Below are 12,126 nucleotides of genomic sequence, written 5' to 3' on the forward strand. Positions count from 1 at the left end.
TAAGACTAATGAATCTACCTGTTCTAACATGCCATCTGGTTCAGTTTTTATAGATTAATGTGCCCATTTCAGGCTCTCAAGAGTACATTGGTACTAAGCAGTATGAGACTCATCAGGCAAGTCTGGTTTAGTGTTTTGAGTGCTACTTGGTCCTTCTTAGAATGACAGTCCCATGCATGTGTGACCCCATTAAAGGTGCCAGAAACTCTTAGGTCTCCAGTATTCCAGAAATTAGGACTTTGCACGTCTCAAGTGACTATAGTCAGGGAAGAACTGTTTTATACTATCTATCTGTGGAGACAATGCTCCTTGCTAGTGACTAATACAAGCAGTACATCTGAAGAGGGCTAAGGGAAAATGATAGTGATGACTGAGTAGGTAAGTAATATGGAGAAGGAATAGGAGAAACTTGATACTTGAGGAAGATCAAGTTTAAAGAACTTTTTTTAGTAGGAAAAAAATCTTCTGTGGATTAAATAAAAATAACTTGAATTTGGATAATGGCAGGATTCTAGAAAAAAGTAATTTTTACTAAATGTAAGCCCCAGAAGTTCACACTTTCCAATTGAGTATATCTGTCTTTTTAATAGAGAATTGTTTACTTTCAATTCAGAAAAGGGAAGGCTTTGATACTTCTGGACTTGCAGTGAAAAGTACTCTGACTTTCAGAAGCACTATCTCTAGCTGTTCTTTGCATGATGCTGTTCTTTTGACTGGGTGAAAGAAAATAACAAACTAACATTCCAGACAAGTGAACTGTTTGTTTTTCTTTTCCATGCTACTGCACTCCTGCCCCTGACTCAACAGGTAGCAGTAGGAGATATTGTGAAGGTCACCAATGGGCAACATCTTCCAGCAGACATGATCATTATATCTTCCAGGTATCCTGAATGGGTGTGGAAACAATGTGTCTGATGAACTGAGGTGCAGAGGATTCCAAACTCTGTATTTGATATTAATAAAAACAGACATCAGATGACACTAATTCTTCTCCACATCTAAATTTCAACTATGTCAGAACAGTGCTTTACTAGGCAATGATTCATGTATCATTGCAGATAGGTTCTTAAGAAAGAAGGCTTCTTTAAGACTTAATAGTATTATGTACCTGTAATTCACAAAGTGCATCACTGATTTTCTTGGAAGAGTGAAGTTCTGTTGCACAAGCTTCATGCAGTCGGTTGCTCTATGGCCTTCTGAGTATCCCTACATTTAATTAAGGAAGCTTAAGTTTTCTTCCAACTAATTCCACTGAGGTTCCAGCATATTTTCCTGCACCTCACAAAAGATTACTCTTTCAAACAATAATTCTAAAAAGCTAGTGTAGCTGGCATCTAATAACTAGCCTGCAAAATAGCTTTTGGGCTTCACTTGTTTACTCCTTGTCTTTCGATACAGCACATGTATGGCCCATCCCTAGCATGATAGCAACAGGAAACGCTTGAGTCCTGCTCATTTTTCTTTGTGAAATATAGGACAACTTCTTTATACTGATGTATTGGCAAACAAAGCTTGGTTGCTAGTTCCTAAACGCATTTGAGTGGCACTTGGCAGCTAATCTAGATCCTCTGTATTATATTAAACAATTTGAGGCCAAGTCAAGACCACTGTTTGCTTAGATGAGATTTAAGCAAGAGACATTAGTGTAGCTCCTGTTCTTGAACATGCTTTTTCCTAATAGTCAAGCCTTATAACACCTTGCTCTTCTCCATAATTTCCTTCTGTCCGCATGCTTTTCAACAGTCACTGCAGGTTGCTCTGGCCTCCAGGTTACGGTTCTAAGGGAACTTGTTTCCTAAGCTACTGTATTTTCTGTGCAGTCTTCCTTGTCTGTGCCATTCTTGGGAGGCTTCATTTTTCTGACAGCTGTATGGGGAAGCTCAGTCTTTTTGAACTGTCACATGATCAAGGATAGAGGTATCTTCGTTCCATTGTATACATTTTTTTTTTTAAAACCTCAAATTTTAAGTAAGCAGTTGTCAGTCTTAATATGGAGTTAGTTAGGCTACACTTTAACATCAGTAACTTGTTTCAGCAAGTTCTACTTGACAACTTCTCCTCTAACGTATTATACTAAAAAACCTTGTGATTTATTTCCTAACTTGCATGGGTCAGCTTTTTGTTCTACGTTATTCTACTAACCTGCTGTCACTGATAATCACATAACTGGAGAATTTAACCCAAAATACGTTGATTTGGGAGAGCTTTGCTTGAAGTAAATAGCAATTTCTATGGCAGTTCTGCTTTACAATTGGTATTATTCCCATGATTCTTTTAAATGACAATACTAAGTGTCCTCAGTTCACCAGAAGGCTTTGCATGCTCTGAAGGGGTGGGGTCTCTTGCTTATATGTGTTAATTTTCGAACTGTCAGAGGTGAAATAAACAGTTGTTTTTATCTTGACACTTTTTTTTTCTCCCCATAGAAGAAAGGTGACGTCAAATGAATTTTACACAGAGAATAAGTTGACGTGAAGGGAAAAAAGATTTGAATGCAAACACAACTTTGTATGGAAACACTTCCACATTTCTGTGGAAATGAGAGGAATTGTATTGCAAGAGGTCTCCCTCCTGAGTTAACCACTTCAGTTGTAGTAGATAAGGTGTTTGTAACAGCAGTAAAATTGGAATAAAGCTGGACTTAATCTGTGGCTTTCTTGGGTTCAGATTCAGGTTGCTTGTATAGGAGGAGACAAAGAACAGACTCTGAACCTTTTTTTTTTTAAGAAAAATTCTCTGGAGAGAAAAATCTAGCTGCTTACTGTGTTATAGATGTACCTGTCTGTTTCTTAACAGTTTTTGTCCTAAGGAGCCTTTATTGCTGACTCTCCTGCTGATTAAGTACATTTGCTGTTAAAGCAATTGATTACTTTGGAAAAAGTAACATCTCAAAAGTATGACAGGTGATATGCTGAAGAACCATGTGTTTGGGTCCAGATGGGAAACTGATATTCCTTAGCAGCCTGAGAAGGCAGTCAGAAAAATGGTTTTTGTGGTGCCATACAGAGGTTTTAAATCTTAAGGGACATGTCAGGAGAAGATCCATGATAGAAGTACCCTTCCTTATCACAGGTACTACCTAAGCAGAGCTTCTCCATGTTAGATGTAGATAAGAGCTTGACTAATAGAAAAGTCACAGTTCTCTGAGGAAGACTTCCTTTTTTTTTTTTTTTTTGCCCCTATTGCTAAGGGCAGAAGCATCTCGGGAAGATGCAGATCACAGCCCTCAGTTTCAATCTTATTGTACGTTTTTCTGATTCTCAAAAAGAAAAAGCTAATTAGCAGTGGCTTCAGGTGTACCTCCACAAGTCCCTGAAATTTAAGATGATCTTGTGACCATAATCTTTTGTATGTGCAGGTCACAGATAAAACTCAATAGCAGAAAGCACTACCCTCTTCGTCCAAGCACATCCCCTTTTCACACTGTTCAGTACTAGTATTTTGTCTTATAGCTCTTGCAATCTGAAGCAATTTTATGGATTGCAATGTAAATAGTCCACTTTGGACATCTAAGTTTATCATGACTTGCTAAATTCTTATTAACCTTCTCATTTAGACTTGTCTTTCTCTATGGTTTGTTGTATAAGTGTTTTCATATCCAAAGACATATCTGTAAAATGTGTACTTTTAGCTGGCTTTTTCATGGTCATGTACCACCAATATGGATTTTTGTCTTCAGTGTATTAAAGAACTGTATTGTGGACCATTTTAGTGCAAAAGTAGTATACAAAATATACTGAGTTTTAATATTGAAAACCTTATGCCCCTTACAGTGAACCACAAGCCATGTGCTACATTGAAACAGCTAATCTCGATGGTGAGACAAATCTTAAAATACGACAGGTAAAACCAACTGAATTTCACCTTTTTCTTTTTTCCATTTAGGTATCTAATATTAGCTACAAAGCAGAGTCTAGCTTGCATGACAGCAATACAAGTACTTTTTTTTTTTAAAAAAAAAAAAAGCATATCTCTTTCCAGGTGGCTGTAGCCTTCTTTTCAACAGATACAAACCCAAACAATAATGCTTCATGTGCAAGTGTAAGGAACTAATCTGGAGGAAGTGTTGTAAGCCCACAAAGGCAAATCAAGCAGACCTTGACTGTGTTTTGCTGAAGTTCCAGTAAGTGGAACTGAAGTGCTGTATTAAAAAAAAAAAAAGGCAGCTGTGCTTGTGATGAGAGCTGCAGTTTCTGCTGTCATAAGTGCCAGTCTGTTGCTTCTGCTTTTGTGAGGTGTTCCAAAGGGCCTTTTATGTGTTAATTTGTTCTCTCTTTGTGGTAAGTAGTAGAATTTATTTGGATATTTCCAGTTTTATTCAAGAAATATTGTTGATTGTGCTGTTTAGAAATAGTTCAGAGTCTTTGCCCTCTTTGATTACAAAACCCCAATTTAGATTAGGATTCTGAAATACAGATTATTTGTTTTTAAAAAGCTGTACATTTGCTGCCTGTTTACTACCTTTGTAGAAATGTGATTTCTCTTTTGGGTCAGCCTAATAGATCAGATCTTGGGTTCCTGTCAAATTTATTTGATTCAGGACACGTTTAACATACAAAAATAAGGTTGTGGGGCCTTTTAAGGCTTTAGACTCATAGAATCATTTAGGTTGGAAAAGACCTTTAAGATCATCAAGTCCAACCATTCACCTAGCACTGCCAAGTTCACCTCTAAACCATGTCCCTAACTACCACATATACAAGTCTTTTAAACATCTCCAGGGATGGTGACTCCACCACTTCCCTGGGCAGCCTGTTTCAATGCTTGACAATTCTTTCAGTGAAGAAATTTTTCCTAATATCCCATCTAAACCTCCCCTGGCACAACTTGAGGCAGTTGCCTTTCGTCCTATCATTTGTTACTTGGGAGAAAAGACCAACACCCACCTCACGACAACCTCCTTTCAGGTAGTTGTAGAGAGTGAGAAGGTCTCTTCTGAGCCTCCTTTTCTCCAGGCTAAACAGCCTCAGTTCCCCTAGCCACTCCTGATGAGACTTGTACTCTAGACCCTTCACCAGCTTTGCCCTTCTCTGGACTCGCTCCAACACCTCAACATCTTTCTTGTAGTGAGGGGCCCAAAACTGAACACAGTATTTGAGGTGTGGCCTCACCAGTGCTGAGTACAGGGGGATGATCACTTCGCTAGTCCTGCTGGCCCCACTATTTCTGATACAAGCCAGGATGCTGTTGGCCTTGGCCACCTGGGCACACTGCTGGCTCATATTCAGCTAGCCATTGATCAACATCCCCAGGTCCTTTTCCACCAGGCAGCTTTCCAGCCACTCTTCCCCAAGCCTGTAGCATTGTATGGGGTTGTTGTGCCCCAAGTGCAGGACCTGACACTTGGCCTTGTTGAACCTCATACAGTTGGCCTCAGCCCATTGGTCCAGTCTGTCTAGATCTCTCTGCAGAGCCTTCCTACCTTCCAGCAGATCCACAATCCCACCCAACTTGGTGTTGTCTGTGAACTTAACTGAGGGTGCACTCAATCCCCTTGTCTAGATCATTGGTAAGGACGATAAGCCTTGTTCTGGCTTGCACTGCTGCAGTCAAAGTGTGGCAGAAGAAACACTAAATGGATCACTCTTAACGAAGTGTAGTTGTTCGTAGACAGGTGAAAAGCAATGGAGTGTTGTGTGTGTGCTCTGAGATAGAGTAGCAATATGTTAGGGTACAGTTGTATGATGGGTTGATGATTAACCTTGAGTAGGATCAGAGGATAATGGCTGCAGTGACCCGAGAGAGACTACACTTAGGAGTCACTATATTTAGTGGCAGTAACACATCAGTGGGGCTATACTTTGAGAGAAAAGCCAGACCTATTTGTATTGCTTGTCTCCTACTTCCTCCTGCACATGTGCAACTGTGCTTTGTGGATGGGACTTTCCTCTTGGTTACAGAGAGATCATGTAGGTAATACAACTCTCCTGCACAGAGGGATTTAGACCAATCCTATATATGGATCATATATGTTCATAATGAATCCTCCTTGCAGGAAAGAGTTATTGAATACCTATTTGAAAAAGAAAAACCCAACAAAAAAAAAAAAACAAAACAAAATCAAAAAACCCCACCAACAAACCCGACAGAAATCCTTCACACACATAATTATGTTTGATATCTTAGATGTTGGAAGAAAGCACCATTTTCCTAGGTTGCCTTCTAATAACAATTTTTGACGAGAATCTCCTTTTGGATTGGTGTCTGCAGGGTTTGTCTCAAACTGCTAATCTCCAGTCAAGAGAAGAATTGATGAAAGTATCTGGAAGGATAGAATGTGAAGGACCCAACCGTCATCTTTATGACTTCACTGGAAACTTGCGCTTAGATGGTCAAAGGTATTGACAACGAAGCCATAAATTCATTTGATTAGAAAAACTGCTTCCTGTGTGCTGTTAATCTGCAACAGTGAACATATGCATGCTTTTGCTGGGGAAGAGGAGGGTAATAATTAACAGTTGTCAGTCAGAGCACTGGCCAGTATAAGATGGCATAGTTCTGTCTTCCTGTGGAGTCTTCTGCTTGTTATGGGAGAGTTGGTTTTCTGTGAATCGTAGGTGTTTTTTATGAAAAGTAACACCTGAAGAGAAGAAAGAGTGGGGGAAATAGTTGGGGTTTTTAGGGCCTTCTTGTCACAGGAGGTAAGCAGAGGAAATGGGAAACCTTTCCTTTCCAGCTAGAGCCAAAGGCTGCACCAAGTTCAGCTCTATAGAGGACAATGATCCCAGAATCTGGAGTCTCTATCAGTATGACTTTGGTCTGTGGCAAATCTTGGAAGAAAAGAACTTAGTTTTAGTACTTGAATTCATAGAACTTGAAAGGTCAGTACAAACATACAGGTTTCATCTTGCTGTGCCTGTTTTCCTGCACAAAAACTGTATTCCCATGGCAACTCAGCTGAATAGTGACAGATGCAAGAATAAATCATTTCCATCCCACTTGAAAATCACACGGGTAATAGAGTTTTTCCAAAATGTATGTTTAATGGCATATGTGAGGTTATAGCATGCTTGAAATGTATGGTGTGTTTGCAAGTGTGATGCTTCTCTGTCCATGATGTGAGAGAACACATGAGCTAAGGTAAAGTGCAGAGTAGACTTGTGGCTGCCACTTAAGTTCTCAAGTTTTGGGTGACTAGAACAGTTCACTTGTATCACCTTTGCCCTACTGTGTTTTAGTAGGGATTAGACTTACACAGATTTCAGTGCTTTCTTGAGTTGTGTGGACAATGTAAGTTCATTATATTACTTCCCTCCTTTTGTGGTTTGCTTGGGGCTTTTTTTTTGAGGGGGAGGTAGGGCTGAAAAGAGAAGTACTTTCCTAAAGTGTTATTAAGAATTGAAGATCTACATACTGCTTGCTTTGCAGCCCAGTTCCTGTTGGTCCAGACCAGATCTTGCTAAGAGGTGCACAACTGAGAAACACTCAATGGGTCTTGGGTATCGTTGTGTATACAGGACATGATACAAAACTCATGCAGGTAAAGTTTTTAAGGAGATCTAGAGCATGTTCTGATAGAAGCTGGTCATCTTTTCTGTATTCTACTTGTCTTTTGGACTTGAGTTTATGAAATGGTTTGACTCACTGTAGCTGTTTAAGACCGGGAGGCTTTGAGGAATACAAGGATACTGTTGTACTTGAGGTTGCACGTGCATGTGTGTGAACACCTATTGAGGTATTTGTCTTAATGCTTCAATACATAAGCAAAACTGACTGTATTTCATCTTAATTTGTTTGGTGGCTGGACAACACTTAAAACTGAGGTTTAACAGCTGAGATGGTAATTACCACCTATGTTTTTAGTGCTTGGAGATAATTAGGTTAAGAGTACAGTCTCTGTATTGCATTGATGCCAGTGAGTGCCTGGAGAGACCAGCAACACATGTGTTGCTCACCTCAGCTGACCGTCAGTGGGATGGACAGACAGGAGATGAGCGTACTAGGTCTTTAGAACTGAATGGTTCTCCTACTCCAATCTTCTGTCAGTTTTGGAGTCATTAGGAGTATTGGCTCCTATTACTACCTTGTTGAGCTTTGCATATGATATTGAGCTAAATAGAGTTGAAGTAGCAAGTTCTATAATGGACTCTAAAAATAACTGAGGTTGTCTCTGCAATTTCCTCTTGTATAAGCCATTGCCAGACTTTTTTTTTCTCTCTGCTGCTGTTCAGAATTCAACCAAAGCACCTCTGAAGAGATCAAATGTGGAGAAGGTGACCAACATGCAGATCCTGGTTTTGTTCTGTATTCTCTTGGTGATGGCCCTTGTGAGTTCTGTAGGTGCCTTATTATGGAACAGAACACACGGTGAAGTCGTCTGGTACCTTGGCTCCAACAGTGAGTATGCAGGCAGTGTGCTAGGGATGTATCAGACTGTAGGGCCGGCCAGGCTCTAAGCTTTGCTAAAGGAATGCATAAAATAAGAAACAAAAAAAGAAACACAGCCTGTCGCTAACTTCTGATGGCCCAGAATTTTTTCTTTTTTGAGAGTGGGCTGGCATACATTGACTTGCCAGTGAGGCTTCTGTTAATAAAACCATCTAAAGGTTAGGTAAATATCACTGGGCTACCACCCAGGGAGCAGGGAAGAAACAGAAGAGGGGCAAGAGTTATTCTTGGATATTTGGTGTTCAAGTTTTTAGCTCTATGGAGATGCCATGCACGAATTTGTTTTCAGAGCAAGTCATGTGCTGCTGCCTTGCGTATCATGTCTGACTTATGACTGCAGGATAGCAGGTATCAGTCTGATGGTACTGACTTCAACTTTATGCTTATGTACAGAAGAAAAGAATTTCTCTATCTGTTTTGCAGTCAGAAATGCTGATCTGCTGTTGTTGTAGAGAAGACTGTTAAATTCTAAATGTTATGATTTTGTGTTTGCTAGATAATGTTTCAGTTATTTTGGCTTCTGACTTACATTATTTTGTAATGAGAAAACCGATCTCTTGGCATGCTTAAGGGGTTTTACTTGGTTTCATTCATACTCCTTGAATTTATTAGTTCAGGTATCAAAGATGGGCCTTATGCAAACACTTAAAAGATGAAATAAATTGCTCTCCGGTAGAGTTCTGACTTGAGAGGGTGTCCTGGTTTGGCCCAAACCAGGCCAATTAGTCTTAAAGAAACCAAGGTCACTGCTAAATTCCTCACTGCTTACGAGTGAAGAGCCGAAGGGGGGTTGCACCTGCAGGGAGGAGCAGACAGGGCAGGTGACCCAAGATTGACCAACGAGGTATTCCATCCCATACACGTCATTCTCACTTTCCTATTTATCACTAACCCACTGCCTCCTGGAGGTGGGGCCCAGGAGGGAGGGGCCCTCCTGTCTTCCACTGATTTGTACCAGCTTTGCCAATTCTCCAGTTAAAAGCCTGCAGGTGTGATGGCAGGGGGAGCAACTCTGCCTGAGGAGGATTTCCAAACTCTCGATCTTGGTTTTGTATATATTTGTATATATTTGATTATTTCTATTATTATTGTTATTATACTCTTTTTTCATTACTATAGTTTATTAAAACTGTTTTAACTTTCCAACCCGTAAGTCTCTCTCCCTTTTCCCTTTCCCTTAGGGTGGGGGGGGGAGAGGGTTAACAGAGAGCGTCTGCCACTGGGTTAATAGCTGGCCCAGCTTTAAACCGTGACAGAGGGTTACATTAGCTAGCTATAGAATGTTGTTATAGACATCTTGAGATGTAGATCTGAAAACAATTCTAACAAACTGCAAATGGTTTTTCTGCTGGTGATTGCAAAACAGATGGCAAAGGGTGGCTTCTGCAGTTCAAGAACTGCTATTGTGGTAGTAATGAAAAAATATTCATCTAGGAAGAGCATGAAAGTGCCTCATATTTGATTCTGGTTTTTGGTAGTTGTAATGTCTTCTAGTAGCAGTATCAGCTTTCAAAGTTTCTTCACACCCTCCCCCCCTGCTTTTTAAACGAGGCAGTTTAAATTTGTGCCTTCCAATGACAGAAGTTATGTTGGAAAAGATGAATGGAACAAACCCTTGAACGTGTGCCAATCTAAAACACGTGCAATCTGGAGTAAACTAGGATGACAGAGTAGTCTGTATAGATGCTTTTTCTGTAAATTGCACACACAATTTCCCTCTTCTGCAACTGCCACACATGGGAAAGGCACTTTTTCAGGCTAGGTAGGTAGATCTTAAATTTTTGTTAAACATCTAATTTCTATGAAGATTGTATTGGGAAGAGCCTTTTCCTATTGAGTGTGCTTCTACGTTCTGTAAATGGATTGAAGACGTGGAGTTGCCAGTCGGAAAGAGACCTGGGGGTGCTGATGGACAGCCGGCTAAACATGAGCCAGCAGTGTGCCCAGGTGGCCAAGAAGGCCAATGGCATCCTGGCCTCTATTAGGAATAGTGTAGCCAGCCGGTCTAGGGAAGTGATTGTCCCTCTGTACTCGGCACTGGTGAGGCCGCACCTTGAGTACTGTGTCCAGTTCTGGGCCCCGCGCTTCAAGAAAGATGTCGAGGTGTTGGAGCGAGTCCAGAGGAGGGCGACCAAGCTGGTGAAGGGTCTGGAGGGTCTGACCTACGAGGAACGGCTGAGGGAGCTGGGGTTGTTTAGCCTGGAGAAGAGGAGGCTCCGAGGTGACCTTATTGCAGTCTACAACTACCTGAAGGGAGGTTGTAGTGGAGTGGGAGTCGGCCTCTTCTCCCAGGCAACTAGTGATAGGACAAGAGGACATAGCCTCAAGCTTCGCCAGGGGAGGTTCAGGTTGGACATTAGGAAGAATTTCTTCTCAGAAAGGGTTATTAGACATTGGAAGGGGCTGCCCAGGGAGGTGGTGGAGTCACCATCTCTGGATGTGTTTAAGAAAAGACTGGACATGGCACTTTGCCATGGTCTAGTTGACATGGTGGTGTCAGGGCAATGGTTGGACTCGATGATCCCAGAGGTCTCTTCCAACCTGGTTGATTCTGTGATTCTGTGAGTTCATGGGTGCTCACACTTGCAAGTGCCTGGGTCCAAACTTAAGCCTTGCTCTGATCTTCATTAGGTTTCAGAAGCTTTCTCTGGCTTCTGTCTCCTAGTTTGCTCCCCTGCTTTCTTAACTTATTTGTAACACTGAAAACCCCTCGATTGTGGACTATTGTGCTGTGTGCTTTGTATTCTGACTGAAGTGCCTCCCTAAGCTTCAAGGAAAGTGAAGAACAAGAGGAACACAGACTTTGGATGTAAAGAGAGGCTGTGGGTGGCACCGTCAGCAGGAGCCTTCATCCTTTGTCTCTGCTGAGCTTTGTCCGTTCCTGCCTGCTGTCTGTAAATGCTTTCCCTTCCCTTTAGGACCAATTGTGCTGGCAGATTTATTTGGGCAACTTGCCCAACAGTGTCACCATTAAGAACAGCTCCCCTGCCTAAGCAGGATGCCTTAGTTCATTTGTTAGGTGTCTGTTTAACAGTCAACTTGTTTTCTTAGACTTTAGTCTGAGTAACTTTTCAATTCTTCCCGTGCTGGCAGAGTTTAGAGCAAATTTTAGTCTTTATTTTTTCGTTGTTTTCTTAACTCCACTGAGAAAAGTAGTCACTTTCTGAAAGGTAAAGTTATGTTACTAGTGATATTGGTGGCTCTTAATTGGGGCAGTTGACACATCAGATAAATCTCTAAATTTGGGTTATAGTGTGGAATATCATGCTTCTTGCCATCTGTTTAGCAAAAATTGTTCAGAAAGTGTTCTGTTCTCTAATATATAGCCTCACCAATCTTGCCCTTCACCTGGTATAATATGCTGTGTATCCAGGCATGTGTTCTGTGGGTGTTTTATATATGTACTATTGAAATCAATATTAAGGCCCTTATATTAGGCCTCAACACAGTGGCTCATTATTTTAGTACTGCTAAATCTGATCAGGTCAACTGCAGAAAGATGACTGTCCCTATACTGTACCACTCAGACTTCTGCCTTCTGTCTTATGTCTTTTGGTACACAGAAATGCTGTCTGTCAACTTTGGATACAATCTGCTGACATTCATAATCTTGTACAACAACCTTATTCCAATCAGTCTTCTGGTGACATTGGAAGTTGTCAAGTTTACTCAGGCTCTTTTTATAAATTGGGTAAGTAAAAAGGATAAATGTATTAATGTCAGTTTTGGAAAGTGACA

The 12,126-nt window shown here is 40.9% G+C and overlaps 1 protein-coding gene across 2 annotated transcripts in view; it reads left to right on the plus strand.

Annotated features, from left to right (window-relative positions):
• The window catches only part of ATP8A2 (ATPase phospholipid transporting 8A2), a 316,393-nt gene that overhangs the window by 19,238 nt on the left and 285,029 nt on the right, over positions 1-12,126 (plus strand). For both annotated transcript variants that reach the window (XM_068422488.1, XM_068422495.1), the window contains exons 6-11: positions 808-881; positions 3,774-3,843; positions 6,211-6,338; positions 7,369-7,480; positions 8,172-8,337; positions 11,952-12,079. In XM_068422488.1, the coding sequence (XP_068278589.1) occupies positions 808-881; positions 3,774-3,843; positions 6,211-6,338; positions 7,369-7,480; positions 8,172-8,337; positions 11,952-12,079 (678 nt within the window). The remainder of the gene's footprint in view (positions 1-807; positions 882-3,773; positions 3,844-6,210; positions 6,339-7,368; positions 7,481-8,171; positions 8,338-11,951; positions 12,080-12,126) is intronic.

Source organism: Nyctibius grandis, chromosome 2 (assembly GCF_013368605.1).
Source record: "Nyctibius grandis isolate bNycGra1 chromosome 2, bNycGra1.pri, whole genome shotgun sequence".
Classification (NCBI taxonomy): domain Eukaryota; kingdom Metazoa; phylum Chordata; class Aves; order Nyctibiiformes; family Nyctibiidae; genus Nyctibius; species Nyctibius grandis.